This window comes from Xyrauchen texanus, chromosome 21 (genome assembly GCF_025860055.1).
Source record: "Xyrauchen texanus isolate HMW12.3.18 chromosome 21, RBS_HiC_50CHRs, whole genome shotgun sequence".
Lineage (NCBI taxonomy): Eukaryota > Metazoa > Chordata > Actinopteri > Cypriniformes > Catostomidae > Xyrauchen > Xyrauchen texanus.
The window spans coordinates 9,103,744-9,130,347 of NC_068296.1; the positions used below are offsets into that span (position 1 = coordinate 9,103,744).

A 26,604-nucleotide genomic window follows, 5' to 3' on the forward strand; every position below is an offset into this window, starting at 1 on the left:
GTGGAAATTTATGCTGATATTCATGTCACATATATTTGGTTCTTTGCTTGCATTATCTTGATTATTTGTATTGTGTCTAATTTCCGTTTTTATTAGATACTTGTTTACGTCGCACATGATGAAAGACGTTCATATTATTGTTAATAAAATGTGATTAATTCGAATTCAGTGGGTGAAGAGGGGTAGATATTTGTGGGTATTAATGAAAAATTGAGAGAGAATTGCACTATTAAAGGGTTCACCCAAGAATGAGATATTAGACAGATGATAGGAGAGGAGGATTATCAGTGAAAATTGTTTTTACATTTCAATCTGTACCTCACACAAAGCTGTTGTATGGCTTTAGCAAAAGACTGAATATAGCGCATGAGTTGTATGGATTACTTTTATGCTTTTGAATGCTTTTTGTGGCCATTGCTATGTGGTCACCATACAATTCTTCAAAATGTCTCTTTTGTGTCATTTGGTGAATAAATGATGGCAGGGTTTTCATTTTTAGGAGAACTATTCTTTTGAAAACAAATCTGTCTCTCAGCAAGAGAGAAAACAATGCCACAATGTCACATAACTAATTATTAAAACTAAATTATCATGGAACCTCTCTCTTCACCAGTGTAAACAGAGGGAGGAAGAGCTCCACCCACCTTAATGTAACTGTCATCATGGCGATCAGAGGGGTGTTTGTCCAGGTTTACGAAGCAGATCTGGGAAGAGAGAGGATGAGTTTAAAAGAAATCTGCATGCACGTGAAAGGTGAATTTGTATCTATAGCTTTGTGTGGGGGACAGAACTCAATTTAATTAGCTATTCACTGAAAAGTTTCCAATTCACTACAGCTCTTAAATGTCAATCTCCATTCCACATATTGACATCAATTGAATTGAACATAGTTGAACATTTTCTATCTGTTCCACACACAAAGATATTCAATGGCTTCGGAATACTTGGCGTACAAGTATAGTGTTTTGTCATTGAACTGTCATTGTAGGAAAAAGAGCTTTATTCAAAATTTCTCCCTTTGCATCACACAGAAAAAATAAATGCAACTGTCTGGGAAAGACATAAGGATAGGCAAATTCTGTAAAAACTTTTTTAGTTGTAATTTTTGGGCAAAATATTTCTTTAAGCCATTGTATTATAAAATATCTCTCCATTGTTTCCTCATACCCTCTGTTCTGTGGCGTGTTTATACAGTTTGTATTGCATCTATTTTCTGGCAGCATTGAGCATTTGTTGTCTCTTTTTACTGATACACACATACACACACATAGGCTTCACCTTTACTTGTGCTTATGACTCATCCAATGGTCTCTTAAAAGCATATCTTGTTGTTATTAGCGTGTTAAACTCACATGTGTCCATTTCTCTCAGATCCTCTTTCACTCTTAAGACCCTCTTAAGAACACTTTGGTGGCAAATGTGTTTCCAATCTATAGGATTCTCTGAGGGGGGATGGATTTCACTCTCAGGTATCACAGATGAAGCACCTTTCCCTTCTCAGTCAATGCTGACAAACAGAAAATGACAAAAGCACTTCTATCCTAAAGTATTGCTATGTACTACACTGCTATTAGGGCAGAGAGTCTTGATATTTTTTTAACTTTTTAACTGTAATATATATATATATATATATATATATATATATATATATATATATATATATATATGTATATATTTCAGACATGCAGAATCGATATATGTCAATTCACATGGGATAAGCAACATCTATAGAAATACACACACACACACACACACACACACACACACACACACACACACATATACACACCAATCAGTCTCAACATTAAAACCACCTGCCTAATATTGTGTAGGTCCCCCTTGTGCCGCCAAAACAACACCAACCCGCATCTCAGAATAGCATTCTGAAATACTATTCTTCGCTACAAAATTGTACAGAGTGGTTATCTGAGTTACCGTAGATATTGTCAGTTCGAACCAGTCTGGACATTCTCTGTTGACCTCTCTCATCAACAAGGCATATCTGTCCACAGAACTGCCACTCACTGGATGTTTTTTGTTTTTGGTACCATTCAGTGTAAATTCACACAGAGTGTGTGAAACCCCAAATACAGAAATACTCAAACCAGCCCATATGGCACCAACAATCATGCCACGGTCCAAATCACTGAGTTCACATTTTATCACCATTCTGATGGTTGATGTGAACTTTAACTGAAGCTCCTGATTTTATGCACTGCTGCCACACAATTGGCTGATTAGATAAACGCATGGATGATTGTTGGTGCCAGGCGGGCTGATTTTGCACACCATGAATGCAGACAAATATGTACAATTTTGGAGCAACATATACTGCCATCCAGCACCGTCTTTTCCAAGGATGTCCCTGCATTTTTCAAACCACATACTGCCCGGATTTCAAATGATTGGCTGTGTAAGCAGAGAGTATGGGTGCTAGATTGGCCTGCCTGCAATCCTAACCTGTCTCCAATTGAGAATGTGTGGTGCATTATGAAGGACACCATACAGCAACGAAGACCCCGTACAATTGTGCAGCTAAAGACCTACATAATGGATAATTTCATACACATGAAAATGGAAAATTCCACTTTCTAAACTTAAACTTGTGTCTTCAGTGCCCAAATGCTTAATTAGTGTTATTAGAAGAAATGGTGATGTTTCTCAGTGGTAAACAATTGACTGTCCCAACTTTTGTGGAACTTTTTTTTATATGAACAAGACATGCCATGAATGATCTAACGGAATAAACAGGACATTGTCTATATCACATACATACTGTTTGGGAAAGGATATGCAAATAAAAACAATGTCATTCTTCTGAAATTATGTCTTTGCATTTATTTTGATTGTAGAAAGTACCTTGTTAAATTGAAACCAAAATTCAATATATGTTGATATTGAAGTAAATTATTAGTATTTACTGTATGGAGACCAATATTTTAAATAGCTTTCATTTTTATATGCCACATTTCTCTAGAGTGACGTCAGAGTCATTTAATCTATACTGCAGACAAGTGTGTTAAAAGTTTTGTGCTATTTGAGAGTTTATATGTGATGGGGAGACAGAGAAAGGAAGTAACTTGTCATTATTGTCCTGAACTGTCATATTCAGACTAAGAACAGATTGTGCACTGGAGGTTTCCAGTGGAGTGTCTCGGCTGTCAGGCGATGCAATTAATGTATCGTGGTGCTGATATGTGACTCAGTCTTTTTCTAACATACACATGACCAAAATACAAACAAAGAACACACAATTCTTATTCCTTAAATAAATAGTTGACCTAACTAGATAAATAGTTGAATGTTGCTTTTCCGTATATAACTCACAGTAACAATATTAGCATGATGTGGCTGAATGCATGCCAGGGTATTGCTATGTGATTATTAAGGTGTTTGTACATGTTGCTGTGCAGTTTCTAGGGTGTTCTGAGCGGTTGCTTATTGGCCAAAGCCAAAAGAACTCACCATGAAACCTTTATAATATTCTGGCCCCTAGATATGACTTGGGTCCCTCCTTCAATGTAAGTCTATGGGATTTTGCCCATCTCCAAGCCAAACTCGCTTAGAAAAGTAATAACACATATCAACTCAACAAGCTGCCTGATTTGAAGCATAATTCATGTCTGTAGTCCAACTGCTGTGGGACAAAAAAATTGCAAACGTTTATTTCATAGGTTTAGGGGTCTGCTCAAATCCCTAACCCTAAAAATGAGCAATAGTAATAGTAACGCCTGGTTGCTCAATCACATTTCAATGGCAAGAATATAAAAGATAGGTCTAACTAAATCTTTTCGAATATCTGAATTATCACAGGAAGTGAGTCTCTCCCTTATTCATTTCCAGGTAGAAATGTTGAATTCTTAACCTGGTAATGAGTACAACACATCCCCAGAACAGGTTTGGTAGGACAAAATGGGAGTTTGCTCCAAGATTTAAGGTCAAAAGAGGGGATGTAAAGTAAGTGAGTATGGTGATGACTAACTCATTAAATTAAGATATTGGATCAGAAATGGGAAAAGGAAATAGAGAGAGAGAGAGAGCGAGAGAAAGGATAAGCTGACAACTGAGCCTGAATTAGACTGTTTATGCAGTCCAAATGTGCATCTCACCGACACAGTACAGAACATGGTCCTCACTCTTTCTTAATCTTGTACATCCTTGCTTGTCTTACTGTCCATTTGTACTTTTAACTTTCTGTACCAAATTCTAACATGGCTTGTGTTTCACTTCTGCAGATCCTATGTGGGCCACACTATTACTCATTCATATCTTGTAATCCATGTTAATCACATAAATCGAACACAGCAGGTAAAGAATCTAATAGGGAGAGGAAAATCATCCCTTCCTGGAAGAATTTGATTTGGTGCGGTATGTGAAGTTCTGCACTGTCAGTCGAATGCATCCCAACTTGGCTCCCCAAGTTACTATTCTATTAATATTAGTTGTGTAGACTAGCTGATTAACTAGGCTAGACTATGTTCTTAACTTGGAAAATAAGTGGCTAACTGATGATTGAGATTGGTATAAGACGTTCAATAGGAAGCTAGCTAGCTATATTGCCCGATACATGTTACCGAGTTTGGGGAACAGTGGGCTTATATTCGCTAGGTTAAACTGTCTTTCTGCACTGCGATCTTAATGTGATCCCTACTAGTTGTAAATGATGGCGAAGGAGGCTTTTCTTTTTTTCTTCCTTTCATTCTTTTTTTCTCTCCAGACAAGTAACTTTTTTACTCAAAATATTTAATGACAAATTTATATGTCAAAAAATAATTTGCACTAAGTATACAGGTCGATACTCTAACTGGTGGTCTCTCCAGACGATCTCTCACAGTCTCAAACACAGTAACTGCACGAATCCTCAAAATTGCTAGGTTAGAGAGGTCAATTTTCAACTTAGAACATTTCACCCTTCACTGGAGTGGGAGATGGCAAGACAGATTGGATAGACGGGTGTGAAAGAAACACAAGCTTGGAAAAGAGGAGGGAAGAGAGACAGTGTGGGGGAGGAAGAGAGGAATTTGTCAGAATGAGACATAGAGAAAGGGAGTGAGATGGTAGGACAGAGATGGCTGCACGTCGTCCTTGCCACTGACAAACTAATTTCACCCATTATCATCAGAGGGGAGATGGCAGACATTCGCCACCATGGCTAAAATGACCTCCACTGGGACCTCGTCACTGCTTACAGAGAGTGAAAAAGAAAGAGGGAAAAGGATGGAAAGGAGCGGATAAAAGAACAAAGTTGGAGATCAGAGGAGTGGAAAGAGGTTGTTTTGAGATGTTGCCATATTGCACTACTGGAAAAGAGTAGAAGCGTTCTTTATCATTTCCGACTGAGTGGGTTCACGCACACACAGACTGTTCTACCCTTTCACATCCACTTAGCCTCTAAATGGGGCATGGTATGAGTGAAAAAGCAGACACAAAAATGCATAATCTTTTACTCATCAGATGGCTAATCTGTGATGTACCCTCTTCTTTAAAATCTGACATCAAGTTATAAGAGTGCATGAATGTATGGGTGAGTACATCTATTTTTGTTTGTGCATATAGAGAAAAACTAACAATAAAAGAGACCCCTTTGATATCTCAATTGTTTCTGAAATGGAGAGTCAGTTGAGAATTTGGCTTATTTCTATAGCTTCTCAGATTTTTCCTTCGAAAAAACTAGTAACCTCACATGCATCTCATCTAGAGCAGGGGTTTTCAAACTTTTTGATGCCAGTGACCCCCAAATATGAAGATCCCCTTGTTAGAGGTATGTGAGATTGTCATTTTCATGGCCCTTAAGTCAAAAGAAAATATTAGAATATTATATATTTTTTTGTTCCACTATAAGATGTATAAATCTGAAGTGAAATGTTTTCAAATCAATAAAAATGTATTAGTACAATGCTATTTTTTTATACAATAAATATTGTTCCAAATCGGCTTTACAGAGAAATTTGCCTTAAAATCCTGCAAGCTAAAGATGACAGTGGCAAGAAGAAACTCTCCAGAAAGATACAACAAAAGTGTGAAATATTCTATAGTAATGTCAGGTTCTTAGAATATTTCAGCGGACCCCTTAGCACCCCTGGAGTCCCCAGACCCCAGTTTGAAAACCACTTTGTTTCAGAAAAAGATCTCAAATATGTCTTAACCTGTGCTCAGATTTGGCAAAATATTAAAGTCTGCAATCAAAGTTTTAATATAGACATTTCTCATAAAATTCTTTCAACACATAGCTTTGTATTCTTACTTTATGTCAACTATTGTCTCATTTCTTTCTTTTTTTTATTCCTCCTAAGGAATTTTAGGACGAACATATATTAATGAAAATATGGTCTCCTGAGCTATGAAAGCTCTGAGTAATATAGTTTTTCCCTCTGGGTGCCTATTTTCAGCACTTGACAACTGTTCCATTCCAGAGAGCTCAGGTTCTTCAGTTTTGGATTGAGTGTGCATGTGTGCATCGCCTGAGACCTCTTGGTTCACTAGGTGCCCAGTGAGGAAGCAAATTCACATCTGTGCCTCTGGTTATGACCACACAAGGCTGCCCCATCCTTAAGACAATATCTGTTTGCAACCATTCACCAGTTTAAAGCTTAATTTCTCAAAATATTCTCACTATCTGAGAACCAATCAGAGAAGTTAACACATTTTGTTAACATAAACACTGAAGGGATCCTATTATGAAAACAGGCTTAATTGTACTATGAAGACATTCTGTAACTCAAAACTTCCTCCATCAATCTATAAAGACTATATTATCTATATTAAACCCAAGCTGCAAAAATGTCTTATTCCAATGTCAGATAGATTACCAGATTACCAGTTATGTGTTTAGACCACTACACCACACCCACTCACGATATATGAATACATTAACACATGACACCCAAGAAATAACACAGTGTGGTAACGAGGAGGAAGCACATGGATCCTACAGTATTATTCTTAAACCAGTTCCCAGAAGAACAAACAATACGTGTAAATTATGGGAAAGTTCATCAAACACTGTGCTGTTCCTGGGTGTGTAGCACCTGCTGCTCTGTATATCCTTCAGAATAATACCAACTAGGTGTGGGTGATATTAGAAAAAAATTAAATGGCAATATTCTTGAAATCTTTGGTTGATTACCTCTACAAATTACTAAATATTTCTCTAAAATTGTAATCAGATCACTTTAATAATTACTTCATTGAAAAAATCACATTACTTTTAAAACTTTCTAAACTTTTTCTAAAAATTCTAAATAATGTCTGTATTTCTTTCTTGTTCATTGTTACACACAAGCCAAACACTCAGCCCCTCATATTTCTCCTTAACAGTGACTCGTTAAAGGGCCATAATTCATGTATTCTACATAAATTATATTTTAGACATAAACACATCCTTAAAATGTACTTAATTAATCATTTAAGTAATAAAATGATTTGAAAGTCAGTAACTGTAATATGATTACAAGAATTTAAACTGTAATGCATTATACTACTTTTTTGTTTATTACAGATTACAGTAAATAATTACTTTGTAATTGGATTACACCCAAAACTTTCATTTTAACCATTTTTATGTTCTCTAATCCAAGTGAATGTGAGAGATTCTTTTTAATGTAAAAACAAAACAAAAATATAGCTACAAGCAGCAATCATCGGGGTCCAAGCACATGAGAAGAAATAACCAAAATAATCAGAATTGACAGAAATTATCCAGTGGATGACAAATAATACAAATTGATGGAATAGAATTTGATTTGTAACTTGGTTGCTAGGGTAACCCCATCTGGTTGCTATGCAGTTACCAAAGTGATAATCAAAAGGCTCCTTGCTACCCTGAGAAAAATGAATGAAACCGGAAGCAAGCCACTCTAATGATATTGTGCGAACCCGTGGTGGTGTAGTGGGCTAAAGCACTAACTGTTAAGCAGAAGGTTGTCAGTTTGATCCCCACAGCCACCACCATTGTGTCCTTGAGCAAGGCACTTAACTCCAGGTTGGGGGGATTTTCCCTGTAACAAGGGCTCTGTAAGTCGCTTTGGAAAAAAGCATCTGCCAAATGCATAAATGTAAATGTTATAACCTTTCTTCATTAAGCAGAGGCTATTATCCAAAGCAACTGACAAACAGAAGCTATTCTTCCAAAGGAAAAATTAAGAATAAAAAAAGCTGTTAATTTCATAATTTGTAGTCTGATAGTCTGATTTACAAGGAGTGGCTGAATGGCAAAATATTTCAGAATTAACTGTTAGTACTCTTTGAAAACATTTCTTGTCATGTGGCTCCCTCTGCTCACAACATGATTACAGTTGTAAAAAATAACTATTTCTAATGTTATAGCTCTGCCAAATTTATGAAAATTTGCACGTTATCTCAAGAATGTTATGAGAAAGTTTTGATAAGTTAAAAATTTTTGCTCACAAGATACAGGCCAAATAGTATTTAAAGGCCACACCCAACGATTTGACATATCAATATTCTTTTGCTAACTTTTTGTCAGGACGGTCAGCAAGTTTTGTGCAAATAGGACAAACGGCCTAGGACGAGTTCGAAAAGGTAGGTTTGTCCAAAAAATCTAAATGGTAGAAAGGATTTAATAAGGAAATAAAAATCCATGTAATCATATCCTTTAAGGGCACTAATGGCTTTGGAGAAACCAAAAATATATATTCTAGTTTATACAGTTCCGAAGTTATTAGCAAAAACGAATATTAGCATATAACAGCACCACCATGTGGCCGATTCTCATAAGATTTAATATACAGCTTCCTATAGAGACCCTACTTGTGGTTTCAGGACCATCAGCCATTCACAATTCAAGTTATTACATGCTGAAGATTGATTGGCTGCTGGCAGCCATTTTTGTTAGTTTGTCGAATACATTTTTTAAGAATATGTTAGTATTTGAACCAAAGAAGATCTATTTTTAATTTTAATGTTGTCGCTCAAACATCGCCATTTTTTTTTGTTGTAGCGCCCCCCCTAGCGGTGGAATTGTACAAAACTTTGCTAACATCTTTTAAACATCCTGTTGACTATGTGTCCCGAGTTTGGTAACAATTGGAGTTTGCGTTGAGTATATATTGATCAATTACTCAAATCTTATTTAACCGAAGGAATTATATCGTTAATATCTTTGGAAAGATTTTACATATCGAAATTATTTTGATAACTTTTTGTCAGGGGAATCTGCAGATGATGTATACCAAATTTCATGCCGATAGGACTAACGGTCTAGGAGGAATTCGAAAAAAGAATTGTCAAACAAAAATCTAAATGGCGGAAATCGTATATATACATTTAGTAGTGCTTGACTCAAAAAAGCATTTTGATTCTAGCCCTTACGGTTCCAAAGTTATGAACACAGATGCAGAAAACGCAACCTAGTGTCTGATGGATGGGTGTGTGGGTGCCTGTGTAGTGGGGGCGATTTGGAACCATCCTGCCAAGTTTGGAATATCTATGACATTTTCTCCAAACACTTTTAGGGCAGAAAATAATTATACGAAAAATAATAAGAAAATTGGAACAAATACAATATGATTCCTGCAGCTTTGGTACTTGGACCCCTAATAAACAGAAAGTCAGTACGAATACAATAGGGTTCCTGCACATTCGGTGCTTGGACCACTAATAATTAATGACCGAAACAATAGACTATGATAGAAATTTTACAACTCAGATCTGTGACCGACAGATGTGAAAGAAAATAATTATTTGAACATGCATTTTGTATTATGCGGCAGCATGTTTTAACCACAATATAATATTTAAAATGTGTAAATATTTCACATTTTAAATATTGTACAGGTTGACACATTTCTACCAGTATGTCGTTGTAACTGGTATATCGCCCAGTCCAAATACCAACATTAGAAACATGCAGCGGAATTATTAGCTTTTTTACATCCCCATTTCTGATCTTAATTTCATTGCTGATTGTTTTGTTAAAGGAATATTCTGTACAAGTATTCAATACAAGTCAAGCTTAATTGACAGCATTTGTAGCATAATATCGGTTACCACAAAAATAAATTTTGATGGGCCCTCCTTTAAAAAAAAATTAAATAAATAAAAGCAACAATCTGGGTTACAATGAGGCACTTACGATGGAAATGAACGCGGCGACTACATGCCACAAGTGCTGTCGATTGAGCTTAACTTGTATTGAACCTAGAATATTCCTTGAAGGTGTCACAATGTAATATTCTTTGCAAATGATGCTTTTATTGAAAGACGGGGCAGCAAAAACAACAGCAAACCTGACAGCAAACCCACAGATCTTGAGTAAGCGCATCAAAGCGCTGTTATTCGTTTCACAATGTTCTCTCCAAGATTATTTTAACATCTATGCATCATATCACATTGTATTTGGGCTCATTTTCTCTGTTTTTATATTCTGCTTATGTTTCATGTTAAGCAAAAATGCATAAAAAGCCACATCTGTTTACAACTTATGGGCTCTGGGCTTTTACTCCATACATGGTATGTGAGTCAAACCAAATTTGTTTATAAACCACACTATTTATTAACATGTATAATAAATAATGTGTCCCTAAGTCTCAACATGTTCACATTGATTAATTTGTTTTTAATTGCTTTTGTTTATTTATTAAATGTATAATTATTTCAGAAATTAAAGTCATTTTCGCTCAATATACAAGAAATTTGGCAGTGTACTCGCAGAACTATACAGACAATGCAAACCACTGCAAAGAAGCTACGATGTATGTTCGATGGAGAAGTAAATCAGCCTTAAGGGTCAGAGAGAGGATATAAAATGGTCATGAAATATAATAACCATTATATATTATATCTATTATATTATAAAAAAAAAACCCTTCATTATATCTAAAAAAAAAAGAAAACCTTGATTAACATTATTAGTGGACTACAGGGGAAAATATTTCATTACTACCACAATGATGACCACAGGGAATGGCAATTTTTTTTTGGGTGTAACTGGAGTGTGACCCTTCTAACCTCTAGCACAGGGAGAGGTCAAAGCAGTACACAAGCTCAGCACACACAGGAAACACTAGTCTGTTCTTCTCTGTGTAACTGTCTCTTGGGTCACCTTTGACATAATAACATAATGAGAGGTCTCATGTCAGCCAAACATCAAGGGCCAGATAAGGGTTTGTATTTAGGAGTCCTGTCTTGGTAATGGTGACCTTAAGAAGAGGGTGAATATGGATTTTATGGTTATCTTGATAAAAGTGAGATGGGATAGGTCTGACCGATCACTCTCCCTGGGGGCACAAACACACACAAAAGGCTGAATAAAAGATAAAACTTGTCCTGAGCAATCAGTGTGTGTAATCTAATTTGGCCAAACACATATTCCAGGGTGGCCTAGAGCTCTGGTTCAACACACACACACACACGCACACACACACACATGTTGTGTTTCCATGTTTTATGGGGACTTTCCATAGACATAATGGTTTTTATACTGTACAAACTTTATATTCTATCCCCTAAACCTAACCCTACCCCTAAACCTAACCCTCACAGAAAACGTTCTGCATTTTTACATTTTCAAAAAACATAATTTAGTATGATTTATAAGCTGTTTTCCTCATGGGGACTGACAAAATGTCCCCACAAGGTCAAAAATTTCGGGTTTTACTATCCTTATGGGGACATTTGGTCCCCACAAAGTGATAAATACACGCTCACACACACACACACACACACACACACACACACACACACACACACACACACAGGCAGACACACAGGCACACACACAGGCACACGCACAAGCACACGCACACGCACACACACACACACACACACACACACACACACACACATGCATACACGATTTCTGTCATCTCACACTACACACACTGCCCTCCATAAATCCTCTGTCTATTCTTTAGGGCTTTATGTAACCTCTGTGACTCTCTATGCTGTACACGGTCAGGCCTACAGCTCCCTACTGCTCTCAGTGAGAAGAGAAGAGACGAGAACCCTTCTAAAGTTTATTAGTTAGTTATTGACCACAATTGCACACTTAAATTAAAAAAACACTCCATTCAATTACAGACTGAAGCTAACAATTATGTCATTCAGTTTCCACAGTAACCTGCCACTGCCTCCTAACTAACCTCAGCCTTTTTTTTTCCAAACCCACATTATCAATTACATCACTATAATCTCTGCAAATATACAGTGCCCACACACACTCAAGCATACATTTCCACACACACATTTACAAATGCATAAACTTTGTCTTGTGATCTTAACAACATGTAAAAACAAGGTGTACTTCCCCCCTTTCCCAATTAAATGTGCAGAGACAACTACATGTAAGCCATTTGTGGATGCTTCTCATAAATTTGTTTTAACAACAAATACTTATCAATGTACACTCACTGAGCACTTTATTAGGAATACTTTGGTCCTAATAAAGTGCCCGATATGTTCTTCTGCTGTTTTAGCCCATCTGCCTCAAGGTTTGACATGTTGTGCATTCTGAGATGCTATTCTGTTCACTACAATTGTACAGAGTGGTTATCTGAGTTACCGTAGCTTTTCTGTAAGCTCAAACCAGCCGCTCACTGAATATTTTGTATGTTTGCCACTTTCACACCGGTCACATACATTTATGTTTTTTTTTCCGCATTAATGTAAGAACGAATAAAATAAAATGTCATATTAAATGTTATTAGGACAGCCACCCCTTCAACTTATTGTGGATATTATTATTTCTGGATTGTGCATTTTAATTCACAAAGATTTTAAAAAGTGTGTTACTAATTACAAATAAACCATCAGTTTTTCATATCGATGTTTTCCTTTTAGACAATAATGGGCAAATAAATATTGGCAGCCGATACATTGGTGCATCATCCCTAGTTTTTAATTATAAATGATAAATAATAAACATTACCGCAACACACTTACCATTACTGAAACATGTACAAATACCTTAATACCCTTGTAACAATTACTAAATGCCAAATCTGATTATTCTTCCTTGGATCAACCATTAGACATACATTTATTACAAATTTGGGTTAATCTGGAAAAGCTGTGCATTTGGTTGGTGTTTCTGTAATGAGATACATTGTTTTTTAAATTGGTAAGTAATGATATTTTTTTTATAGCCCCTACTAAATTTGACATGTAAAGTTCAAATCAATTTTAATTAACCTTCAAAATACTCAGCATCTCAGATTTTTAGGCAGAGTTTTGTGTGTTGCAGTAATGAGAACATTTCTGGACATCTTTTTAAAAAATGTGGAAGAATGTAAAAATATGTCTTGATTATACTATTTACAATGATTTCCAAATTATTGCTGTTCGTTTAAGCAGTCCGACATGTGACCTTCTGGCCCAGCCAATGGCGTGAGTCTTGTGTGGTACCTTTTTGGCTGAAATATATGGGGAGTGTTTGGGAACTTGTTTGGAAAAAGTATTTTTGCAATTTTGTTTGATGCTGCTAATGGCACAGAAATGACACACCTTAGCTTAAATCATATAAGCTACATTTTGGGATTGTAATATTCTAGTGGATTCATTTGTATTGCACTTATGCAATGGTTGCATATTTAATCCTAGGAATGGGTGGCCTAGAAACTGGAGACTTCCTTTTATCTCAGTCCTACTCTATGATCATTGTGCTCTTGAGAAAGACACTTAATATGAGGCTGCTCCAGGGGGCCTGCCCATGCCATTACCGTACTGTGCTTTTCCTGTAGAAGAAAAGTGTCAGCTAAATGGCACTAATAAAATACATTCTAATTAATGCCCATTAAATTTCTCACAAACAATTTTAGTAGATGCATGACTCTTCCTCTGAGCATTTCCCACAGAGATCAACTTACAAGAGTTAATTGCTGTATGCACCAATAGAGCAGAGGACAAGAGAGCCCAATAAAGGGAGAAAAAGGGAAAGAGGAAAAAGGAATGGGAAAACACTAGATTCTAAAATATGTTATTGTGATTTTTCACAATGTCCAGAGGATGGGAGGATGGACACACAAAAAAGAGCTATGCAAAATGTTGTAAAGAGCACAGAGATGACACTTAACATTCTGTTATAAATCTGCTAAAGGTGACAGTGAATGTGTTAACATGCATAATATGCTTAATACACTGACGATGTGTAAGGTCATGTAGATGCCTTAAAGCTTAATATGCCTTAAAACAGTTTAATAGGTAGAGACAATTTTTCCAAAGGATTTTCAAAGTGCAAACACTGTTGCTCTGTGGTATTGTCAGAACATAGCTGTTTGGTTGGTTATTCAAATATAAATGTGAGTGCAGCCATTTAAAGGATTGAAGATGAAAGCACTTTATCATACACATGGCTTTTATGTGTTTATATATTAAACATCTTTCTGGTGTACACGTAAATGAGCTATTATCATTTAATTTTCCAAGACGTTATTACTCAACCCCCTGCATAATGTCATTAATGACAGCTCTATATTGTTGAACCAATGTGGTTCGAACAATGGATATATGACATAGTTACTACGGTTTCGAGAAACAGTTTGAATAGCTAATTAATTTCTCCAATGATGCATCGTACTATGGTGGTTAAGCAGTGAATTAACGTCATTGTACAGGAAATGCACCCCAGCCCGACATAGCCATATTGGCTTTATGGCGGGACTTTCTACGTGTTCGATGAATGGGAGATGGAGGGAGATAATCATTGACTTCAGGAAGTCACGCTCCAACCACCCACCACCACTCATCAATGGGTTCTCTGTAGGGCTGGGACGACGCATCGACGTAATCGATGACGTCAACGCAAAAAATAAGTCAACGCAAAATATGCGCGTCGATTCGTCAGACCAAAACAAAGGTGGCGGCGCCGGAGAGTAGAAGCAAAACGAGTGGCTCCTCAGACTACCAGAAGTGCAAGGCGGCACGTACTCGTTCATCTAAAGTATGGGAATTATTTAATTTAAAAGGAAAAAAATTATGTGATATGTCGTCTTTGCAAAATGGAGATGGCTTTCCATTCTAGCACCACGGCAATGCACCAGCACTAGGGCTGGGATGACGTCGACGCAAAAAATACGTTGACGCAAAATATGCGCGTCGAATTGTCAGACCAAAAACAAAGATGGCAGCGCCGGCGCCAACACGAGTGGCTCCTCAGACTATCAGAAGTGCAAGGCGGCATGCACTCGTTCCTCTAAAGTATGGGAATTATTTAATTTAAAAGGAAACAATTCCGTGATATGTCGTCTTTGCAAAATGGAGATGGCCTTCCATTCTAGCGCCACCCGGGAGCAGCTGCAGATGACAGAGCACCGTAAGTTTTTTTTCAACTCCCCACTTTGCACTCGATGTTGGAGTAGGCTATAATACGTTGTCGACACCTAAAGTTTTCAAGCTATAGCTATTAATAATGCGCTTATAGCTATGAATGTTGTGAAAAATACATAGAGGACACTGACAACGCGCTGACAGACAGGACCAAGCAGGTAACATTTAATAAAGTCTCAACTTTCAAATTTGGACATTCAAAGAAAATTAAACCATAAATAGGCGTACTATTTTGTGGCTCTTTAATGTGTCGTGACAGATTGCCTCAGTTAAAGCTGCTCGTGAACCGATCATCTTTTCCTTGGTTAATTTATAGCATCAAATAGGCTAAACATGAATGTTGCCTACATCAGAAGGACTGTTGTTTTAACCACGGAAAGACGTCAGTACAGTAGCCTACAATCCATTATTCAAATTCAAATCCACCGACGTTAATCTTCTCTCTCCTGACTACTTTGTCGGACAAAAATGGCGTATTATGATTGATTGATCAGAACGCCAGTCAATCAAACTCCCAGCAAATGTTTTTTTTTTTTTACATTTTATACACCCCCACCCCCCGATGAAACCGGTATTACCGGTGTTGTCACAAGTCGATTAATCGAATCGAAATCGAATCGGACTGAAAAAATGAATCGTTAGATTAATCGATGCATCGGAAAAATAATCGCTAGATTAATCGTTTAAAAAATAATCATTTATCCCAGCCCTAGTTCTCTGTGGAGAGAGTATGGAGCACCAAGTTTCTGGGTCTGCACATCACAGACAATCTGACTTGGTCCCTCAGCACTTCTTCACTCACTAAGAAAACACAGCAGTGTCTTTACTTTCTACGGCGACTGAAGAAGGCAAACCTCCCCGCCTCCATTCCCACCATGTTCTACAGAGGAAACATTGAGAGCATTCCCAACCTAACAACCATCACCGCCTGGTTAGGAAACTACAATTCTTCAGACTGCAACAACGCATTGTGAAAACAGCAGAATCAATCATTGGACTCTCACTCCCATCCATAACAGACATTTACAAAAACACTGTCTGCACAAGGCCCACAGCATCATAGTGCACCCCTACCCCTCCCACAGACTTTTTGACCCGTGGCCTTCTCTAAAGAGATCCCATAGCATATGGACAATGACAATAAAACTTGAAACTGAAAAACTTGAAACTGAGTATTCTGGTGGCCTGGGTAGCTCAGCAAGTAAAGATGATGACTACCACACCTGAAATCGCAAGTTAGAATCCAGGTGAGCTGAGTGAATCCAGCCAGGTCTCCTAAGCAACCAATTGGCCCAGTCTCTAGGGAGGGTAGAGTCACATGGGATAACCTCTTTGTGGTCGCAATAACGTGGTTCACTCTTGGTGGGGTGTGTGGTGAGTTGCTGTGGAGAAGAGTGTGAAGCCTCCACATTTGCTATGTCTCTGCAGTAACGTGCTCAACAAGCCACATGATAAGATGCATGTATTGATGGTCTCAGATGCAGAAGCAAATGAGACTCGTCCTACGCCACCAGGATTGAGGTGAGTCACTACGCCACCATGAGGACTTGGAGCACATTGGGAATGGGGCATTCCAAAGTGGGGAGAAAAAGGGGAGAAAATAAAAAAAACAAAGAAACTGAGTATTCTGGAAAGCAGTTTAAAAATAATGTTTATTTTTGCAATTCTGTTTGGTAACACTAGTGGCGCAGAATTTACACACTTTATCTTTAAACTAAGGCTGCTCCAAACGATCAACCGCTGATCATTATTGGCCGATAATCGTTTTAAATAGTTTGATCGGTGGTCTCTATAAAGGCCGGTCAGAAGAGCCGATCAAATGATGCAAAACTCGAGAGACAATTTTTCTACGTGCAGCTAAATTAGCTTCACTATATTCAGCGGTCTGGCAGTTTTCAGGTGCCTGAAAAAGACAATACATTTGCAATTTGCAATGTGTGTGTGCCAAGGAAATCCCACGAGGCGGAAAGCACCAAAAACATTTCGACACCACCAACCACAAACCAGATATTTGAAGGTAAGTCACGTAAAGACATGAGCAGTTTTCAAAGCTAGCTAGCACTAAGGCAGAGAGAGAGCGGGACCATTTAGCAGCTCAGGCACCACTCACTCAGCTGTCAGTAACAGAGACATTGCAACGACATCAACCCTACAGCAATGACAGCAAACAAAAAGAAATATCAGCCAAAATAATGTATTTCATATGCCTTGATCACCAGCACCGTCTATTGTTGAAGACGAAGGTTTCCAGCGACTCTTGTCCTACTTGATTCATGCTACACTCTGCCAGAGCGTAAATATTTCATCAGCTCAACAACATCGCAGATGAACCTCTATCTATCGGAGCCAGTTATATTACGGAGCGGATGGCCACTTGTTTTTGGGCATGACAATAAAAGCCGTTTTCCCGCTCTCGCACAAGGTAGCAAAAATTGGCATTAACGCGAAAATATCATGAAAGAATTTGCCCTAATTAGCCATTAGCCTGTGTTAATCATGACAACAGTATTGAAAGCCAGTTTATTGTACATGATTATGGATTGATCTTTACGGCATATATGAAGATCAGATGCTGCAAACATGACACTTCAAGGAGTGCCAACACAAATACACGTCGAAATGAATGGCCACTGTTTGTGATTAATCATAGTATCCATACGTTTATTTATTAAAAGTTTATTTTCCACACCATTCAAAATAATAGACGACAGTCATGGAATTAGCCCACAATAATAAAAAAAATAAAATTTAATTTAAAATATAATTTCTGTGCACAAAGATGTTTTAAATTAAAAATAAATACACAATATTAGGAGAGTATTTTTTTTTTTGTTCTATTAAATTGTTGTTTAGATTTACTTTTGGAAAAAAAGCATTAAATTAAAAAATTTAATTACCAAAAGAAAAAATATTTTTAGACCTATATATGCCTTTTCATTACACAAACTTAAATTAGCCTTACCCTGTTCTGTAAATGAATAAAGTTGACTGAATTACTCTTCTGCACTTTTATCAAGTCTATAAACTATCAGAACTATTTGTCCAATGCTGAGTTAACTTTCAGAAAACAAGCTTTTGAACATTTTAAAACGTTTAAATATTTTAAATCTAACCATCTTTATCTTGGATCGTATTTGCTTCTTCAGAAAATATAAATTGCAATATGAAGCTAAAATAAATTTTAGATCATAATAAAGTTCAGTTGGTCGTTAAAAGTTGCTGGAGAAATGTGCGGGACATAATGAAGTTGTGATGGCGATGCTTTTAGAGGAAGGATTAGATGCCCATCAGAAGGGCAACTGTTCCTTTTTGATTGCAATTCCTCATCTTTTGATTATTTGTGAAATTAAAATGACAGTAAGCTGTCGAATTTCAATGAATTGTCTCAATACTCTCCCTATTTTACCAAAACGTCAGAGGAAAACAATTAGGGACATCTGGGAGGCTGAATTGGCGATAAACACAGTTCTGAATGGAAACGGCTTAAGGGCAGATTTCTTATGCGCTAAACCAAAATTTATGTGACAAAGTGTTGTTTTAGGCATGATGTCATCACGCACAACATTTTTATAGATAAAAGGCCATTTGAATGGAAACGGGCAGAAGGCAGCAAATGACGCAAGTTTTTTTAAGCATTTTCACTTTGTCGATAACAAAATACCGCGAAAGGTGGATGGAAACTATTGACTGATGATGCAAAAGCCGTCATGACAGTGCAGCTGTGGTTCTGTTAGTGTCAGCTGCGTTTCTTGACATCCCAAGAGATGTGAACTTACAATTGGCCTGGCTTGTTATAGGCAAGCCCTGAGAAGTGAGATAAAGTGACAGATAGATAGATACAGACATGGAGGTACAAGTTTTTTCTTTTCTTTTTTTCTTGCTGTGCACTATATTGCCCGTGGTCCTTTATCCCCTAAATGCAGAGAAAACTTGAGGGCTGACTAACTTGAAACAAAGTACATTTATAAAGATTCTGTTCAGTTTTTGTCATTTATTCCACAGGAAAGCTATATTTGTTAAGCTCTAAGCTGATCTCAATAACCAAGCATAGGCTGCAATGGTTTAAGTTGTGTCTCTAAGAGGGAGTGGAATATGTTGTACATGTTTCCTGCAAAGAAATAAACAGATGTTAGTTCATGATACTTTATCATCTCTTAATTTTAATACTTAAAATACATTGTTAAATAACTAAATAATGCTACATGATAGAAGGCTTCAAATAGACCCCATGATTGGTGATCGGTATAGGTCGATACTGCTTCCAGTGATCAGTGATCGGCCCCAAAAATCCTGATCGGAGCACCCTTACTTTAAACAGTGTTCTTTCTATTGGGGAATAGTCATAAATGGCTATTTTTGCAAAATAAGTCTGATTTCTTTATATGCAAATTACTTTAACATGCTCTGTCAGCTTACCTAATTTGAACATGTATTGTTCATGTCTGCATACATTTTGATATTGAGATCGAAAACTTTGATTGTGTTGACGGTTAATTAATTAGGGGCCAAGCACCGATGGTGTGTAGCCCCTATTGTATCCATTAGTATTATTATTAGGGGCCAAGCACTGAAGGTTCATAACCCCTATATTGTTATCCTCGCATTTAAAAGCATTTCAAAAGATAATTCACACTTTTGTGCTGACTCTAACCTTGTGGTTTCTCTTTGCCACCAGCCTGAACTCTCAACCGGCTCATTGTGTTAAAACACTGGCTTATAGTTTCAAAGGTCATGGGTTTGAATCCCCAACTCAACAAATCATGCAGTTAAAATATATGTTGTTATGGAGATCTTTGCATTGGGCTCACTAAATGGTAGCTGGGCTTTTCTCCAATCAAATGTTGATTTTCATTTTGATGTATAGTTACATGAATACAAAGCCGATTATGTTGACTACAATGATTGGCTGTGATTGCTCTATGCTTGGTATGTCAATGTTGTGGACTGTGCAGTGACCTGTTGAATGGAAAGTCATAGATTCAAATCCATCCTGAGGCAATGTGTAACATTGTGTGTGTTTGCGCTTTGTCATATGTGATCTTTGGGTTGTGGTTAATGCTGTGCAATGCTTGGCATTTCAGTGCTTGGCCCTGTAATTGCTGCTTGAAGCTATATTTTGCATATAAACCCTTGAACCCTCAAAGTTTATTTCTGAGAGTTATTAGCATCAAACTGAGAAACTGTGTATTTACATGTACTGTGTGTAACAAAATGCACAGAGAAACATTCAATTTCCTTCAAAAAAAAAAAAACTTTTTATTTGTGATTGATGGCTACATTTCTAATTTCGTCTGTTTAAATAAACTATGTGGTACAAATAATTCAAACTAATATATTCATGCTAAGGTGCTATTCTCATTATAACTTAGCCTTTTGAAAAGCACATTAGAAATGTGAAATCTTGATTCCATTTATTGAGACAGAAGAATTATTTTTATGCATGTAACCACACCAATGTGATGTTTATGATAAATGAGCTCATGCCTCTGCTTTTCACCAACAAAATGGGGCTATTACAACATGTCTGACTGGCTGCGGAGGATATATGGCTGATTACTGATAATTTCAGTGAAAGCAGTAGTGTGGATATGACTGTATCAGGATAGTATGGCTTTGAGACACAGCAGTGTGTTATGTGTCTATTCAAATTCATTTTTATTACAGCAAACTTCTATGCAGGCCTGCATTTTTTAAATTCCCTGTGGAATTTGAGAATTAATCTTATTTTCAAATGTCTTGAATGATTTCATTAAAAACCATGATTAATTCATAATACAGCTTCTGTCTTAAAAAATATTTAAAAGCTCCAAAAAAATCAACATGCCATTTTCCTTCATTTACTGTCTTTCTCACGTTCTCTCTGTCTCTCTATCTCACCGTAACGTTGGCACTCAGCATTGGCATTACAATCTCACCGCCAGCTGGTGTGTGTGGGATCTGATTCCCTGTGTGGATTTAAGTGTTATAGGAACATCATGTGCGACATCAGCACAGTAAAAGCACAGCCTTGCTAAAACCTGTTCTGACTGCACCTGAGCCTGGGGGTGGATGTGTCACAATCTGACCACCCCAGTACACACATATGGAACATTTAATAGGATTTACTGTCATAACATATAACTGGTTGTAATTTTCTGACTATATAACCAACAGTCATCAATTTGTAATCCACTAGTGTGTAATTAAAAATATTGCGGAATCTGTTTTATTTAAAGGGATAGTTCACCCAAAATTAAAATGCTATCATGATTTACTCAAACTTGTGAAGTTCCAATTCTATTTTCCTTTCTTTCTTCTATGGAACACAAGAACAGATTTGCTCTGTTTATAGTAGGGATGCACCGATCCAATATAATACAATGCTGAAAGATTTTAACCGGATTATTAATCGGTCCGACGAGCCCGATCCAAATCCATTACTGTGTGTTGGTCATGGTTGTTATAGTCAAGCTCCAAAAATGTCATAAAAGAACCACAGAAGCACCATCAAAATAGTTCATATGACTAATTTTATTTAAAGACTCTTGAAGACATACAATAGCTTTGTGAATATCAAAGGGCTGCATGAAAACCGCATAGGCCCTGTACAGGAAACAGAAATGATTAGTTCACCTCTCGAGTCTTTTGGTCCGAGTCGTTCGTTCTTTTGTCACGAGACAGTCATATATGCTATGTTTCTAATAATTTGTCCTTGGCTGCATTATCAATTTTACCAAAGTAGACAAGTTGGGGGGATTTGGCTATTGAAAATGTAACATTTTAATTTAATTCTGCTCAAATGAACGAAATGACTTGAATAAAGATTTGTTCATTTTGCTGAACGAGACTCAAAGATTCAAGTCAGTAAAATGATCCAATCTTCCCATCACTACTGTCACTCCCTTAGCAGCTGTGTTAGAAGCATCACCAGAGCTAGGGTAACTTCTTCCAGGGTAATATAATACAAAGTACAATGTTATAAATTATACAAAAGATAAAATTGAAAATTAAAAGTCTGCTACATTTACATTGTAAAAAGAAGGCGAAAATGTGTCATAACAGGTCTGTGATAAGGGTCAATTTGTGAGCGCTCCACACTATTAAACTACTGTGAACTAACCCACAAACAGACACTAAGTTCTTTCTGGAGTTTTCCAGCTAAATGAAAGCCCCAGTATTTTAAAGTTAAGAAATTATGACTGAAATACAATATAAAAATGTATTATTATGTTATATTATTTTTATTATATTTTTTTCTATTACATAACGATAATGTTAAACTTGACTGGGATCCAAAAAATGTGATTGAAACATGGACTGGCATCCTATTACAACTGAAGTGAACAGAAAATAAGCCTAAATCCATTTAAATGTATATGAACTAGCTTATTTTCTACTGAAGACTTTCACTGGAATTACTGCTTAATGTGCTACTGCATTATCTACTAGACTATTTAAAGAGAAGGTTTTTCTTAATAGGCTACATATTTGTAATGTTGTTGTTTTTTTTTGTTTTCTCCATTTTAAAATGAATAAATGAGTAGTTAGTTCGGATCGGAGAGAAAAATGGTATCGGTGCATCCCTAGTTTACTGGAAATGATCAGTGATTTGATTTGAGAGTGATTAACTACTTACATTTTGGTCAGTACATCATACAAAGTGGTGGTATGTCTTCAGAAGATTTGGAATATGACGCACGATCAAATGGACAGCTTTTATTAAACTTTTGGGTGATGTGTAAAAAGTGTGTCACAATCAACTACTATTATACTGTATGAAAATCAGTATTCACAACACTCCTTAAAATATCTGATTTTATGTTCTGCAGAAGAAAGTCATATGATTTTGGAATGACATGAAAGTAAGTAAATGATTATAGAATTTTTATTTTTATTTTGGGCAAACTATTCCTTTAAAGGTGCACTAAGTAATTTTTGTTTACAAGACAACAGTAATACCTATCAGTGTGAATGCATTATGTTTATGTTTATTAGCTCAGTTGAATTTCAAGATGTGGCTGGACATAAGACCTCAAAGTAGCAGTCACCATTCTACATTGTAGAATAAATAAAATGTAGAATAAAACACCTTTTTCCAATCCACTGGTATGAACTGAATATTTATCTAATGTGCATCATTTTATAATCAAATTTATCTAAAGTACTTTTTATTTCTGTAGGTGTAAAAATTACTCATAGCACCTTTCAGTACACTTTTTAGTACCATTTAATCTGATTTTCAAATACTTTTTTGGTCAAATAAATTATTATTATAATGCTGTAATTGACCTCAGAGCTGATTGGTTTGGTTCATGGCTTAGAAAGAAGGATTTTATGAAATACCTATTGACAAACATTTATGGGAAAAATACTTCTGAAACAAGAAGGCTGAAAAAGTGGGTTGGCACTGTTGCGCTCTATAGTATATTTTAAAAGAAGTCTGTTGCATTCCCCAAATTTAATTCATTAATTGACTTAGTTAAATTCTGGTAAAAATTGTTAAACGCTTCAGTGCTCACAAGAATTCCACAAAGGCCTTTAATGCTCAAGAATCCTTGAATAAAATTTAAATAAAATTACCATTAAACAGAAAATGAGACCGGTACTGTGACATCCACAATGAGCAGAACTGCTAGAATGCCATAATGTTATGCACAGCAGGATGAGAGCAGATTCTGAATATTTCACCATCATTTACATGAGACAAGAAACTTGTCATTAAAGTAAAATGAGGTGTAAAATCTGTCATTAGACTCTAATTATCCTGTCCTGCATTTAGTGCAACAGTTATCCATGTGCAGCTAAATGCATTCCCTTGGTTCAGAAAATTACCGCATATATTATTCAGCCTTAGCCAATATTATCACCCCAATCAAGACAGCATTTATAAGTGGGAGGCTATACACAATATAAATGCCACTACACTTCCACACAGTCATCCGTATACTAAATATACTCACACAACGTTAATCACATGTATGGACATACGTACATACACTACTTCAGCATATCTATGTGTTTGTGTAAGAGACTCACTGTCGGGCATCCGCCGTCATGCTGGTCCTCCAGGAATCCGATTCTGCAGAGCGCCTTATCGTTTTTCAACCAGTAATCAGATGAATCCAGAACACTGTTACTGCACAAAACCTGACATAAACACACACATATGTTCAGACTGGGGGACAACATTTACAAATAAGTGAAACTGAGGACTTACGGGAAGTGTTTACAACTGACATTAGCATTCATCTCGGATGATCCAGTCACAAGTGGTCAGCCGAGACTGATTGCTGTTTACTCCTGGTATTAACATGCGTCTCAAATGCATCACTTCAGACCACTTGTGATTAGATTTCGACAAGGGGAATGTCTTTTTATAATTTTATAATGACAGTGTATGTTGACAAAATACAAAAAAGTAAAAATACATTTTAGATTTTGTATAAAAAATATTTTAATCTCACTGCAAATGTGACATTTCTAGTGGAATATTCATTGTTATTTCAGTCAAGCACCTCTATGTTTCACATGATCTACAGTTTGTCACTGCATGTTGATATCAGGCATCCTGAACATGTTCTGTGATATCTTATGCATCTGTTTGCATTGGCTTTTGCCAAAATTCCCAATTGGGTAGTTATTTATTTTAAAGTCATACATAGCTGGCAAAATTTACAACACTAGTTTTGCAGCAATGATTACGTATGAGTAAGCTGTCCTTCGCTGTTGTCCGTGACGCATCAGGACATTTTAGCGTTTACACTATAAATGCAATGTGGTCATATTTGTCCCTGACCACCTATGAATGTGGTTTGAGGATATCAACGTTGTTTACACCTGCATTTAGCACTGTCCACTTGAGATTGGATCACCCAAGATGAATGTTAATACTATGAGTAGCCAGGGCCACACTGTCCAAATGACTAAAATATAAAATAACAGCACAGAATAACAACATTAAGTAAGCAGAATACTTTAGAATATGCATTACTTAGATTATTATGAACTAAACTGCTGCAGTACATCGAGCTACGAGTATAATATAATTCACTTTCTCTTACCATTGAAGTATTTTTACCTTTATCACATATTCACAAGTGTCTCTTCAGACATGTAAGGTTACTTGAACACACACACACACACACACACACACACACACACACACACACACACACACACACACGCGCGTTGGTGTGGCTGTTGCTATGAGGACTTTCCATAGACATAATGATTTTTATACTGTACGAACTATAGATTCTATCCCTTACCCCTACTCCTAAACCTCACAAAAAAACTTTCTGCATTTTTACATAAAAAAAAAAAAAAAAAACATTGTTTAGTATGTTTTTTAAGCTATTTGAATTATGGGGACACTACAAATGTCCTCATGAACAACATTTATAGCATAATGCCCTTGTAATTACTGTAACCTAAAAAAACATCCTCATAAACCACCTAAATCCGCCCACACATAAAAACACCCTATTTAACATTCCAATTCAGTATCATGTGCCTTTTATTGACAATCAGACCCTATCTCTGTTCATAGTACTCTTTGACCCCACCATGAATTTGATGTTTGGTCATTTGTAAAATAATTTGCATATAAACATTTAATATGACCTTATAATACACTAAGTCTGGCAATATTGTCATCACTGTTTTGTAACCGTGTGCAACACATTAGCTTCACAGCCAAGTAAGCATGTTTCAGTCAGTTATGGATTATTAATGAACTGATAAGTGTGTGCCCCTTCAGTGAACTGTCATTAGAATGTGACTGGCATTACTTTCATAACACGTCATGAACACATATGTGCAGATCACCCGTTAAGAGTGTGTGTGCTGTGCGTATGTGTATGTAACCTTCAGCTTGATTCATGATACATTTTGAGACTTTATAAGCATTATAAAATTAAACGTGTATTTAAGGAATAAACATAATCCTGTGTACTCTCATGTCTGTGTGCTGCTGTGTATACTCTCTTGACAGTTAATGCATGCATTTACTTCCTTTGATTAGATGGAGTTTGTGGGTGTTTATATGTGTGTTTTTATGCTTGAGCACATGTGTGTATTTTCTATCCCCTCGCTGTGTGTGCCATCTGTACTAACTGCTTTCCTGGCAAAGACAACCATATGACAGGGTTGCTTGGACGGTTGCATCATGGTTCAGCATGAACAAACTGCTGACAAAACTAATACGCTAGTGGGGTAATTGTTTGCAAACAATCGATAACAGGAAGAGAGATTCATTTAATATGCATTTATTTGACTTAGTAGTTTAATTAAAAATGTTGAAGTCAAGTGCATCTGCATGCAAATTAACCTTTTACAGTGACC

The 26,604-nt window shown here is 36.6% G+C and overlaps 1 protein-coding gene across 3 annotated transcripts in view; it reads right to left on the reverse strand.

Moving 5' to 3' along the window:
• LOC127661563 (A-kinase anchor protein SPHKAP-like) overlaps window positions 1-26,604 on the reverse strand; it is a 65,640-nt gene that overhangs the window by 20,938 nt on the left and 18,098 nt on the right. For all 3 annotated transcript variants that reach the window (XM_052152326.1, XM_052152324.1, XM_052152325.1), the window contains 2 exons: window positions 24,298-24,408; window positions 645-704 (listed from right to left, as the gene is read on the reverse strand). In XM_052152326.1, the coding sequence (XP_052008286.1) occupies window positions 645-704; window positions 24,298-24,408 (171 nt within the window). The remainder of the gene's footprint in view (window positions 1-644; window positions 705-24,297; window positions 24,409-26,604) is intronic.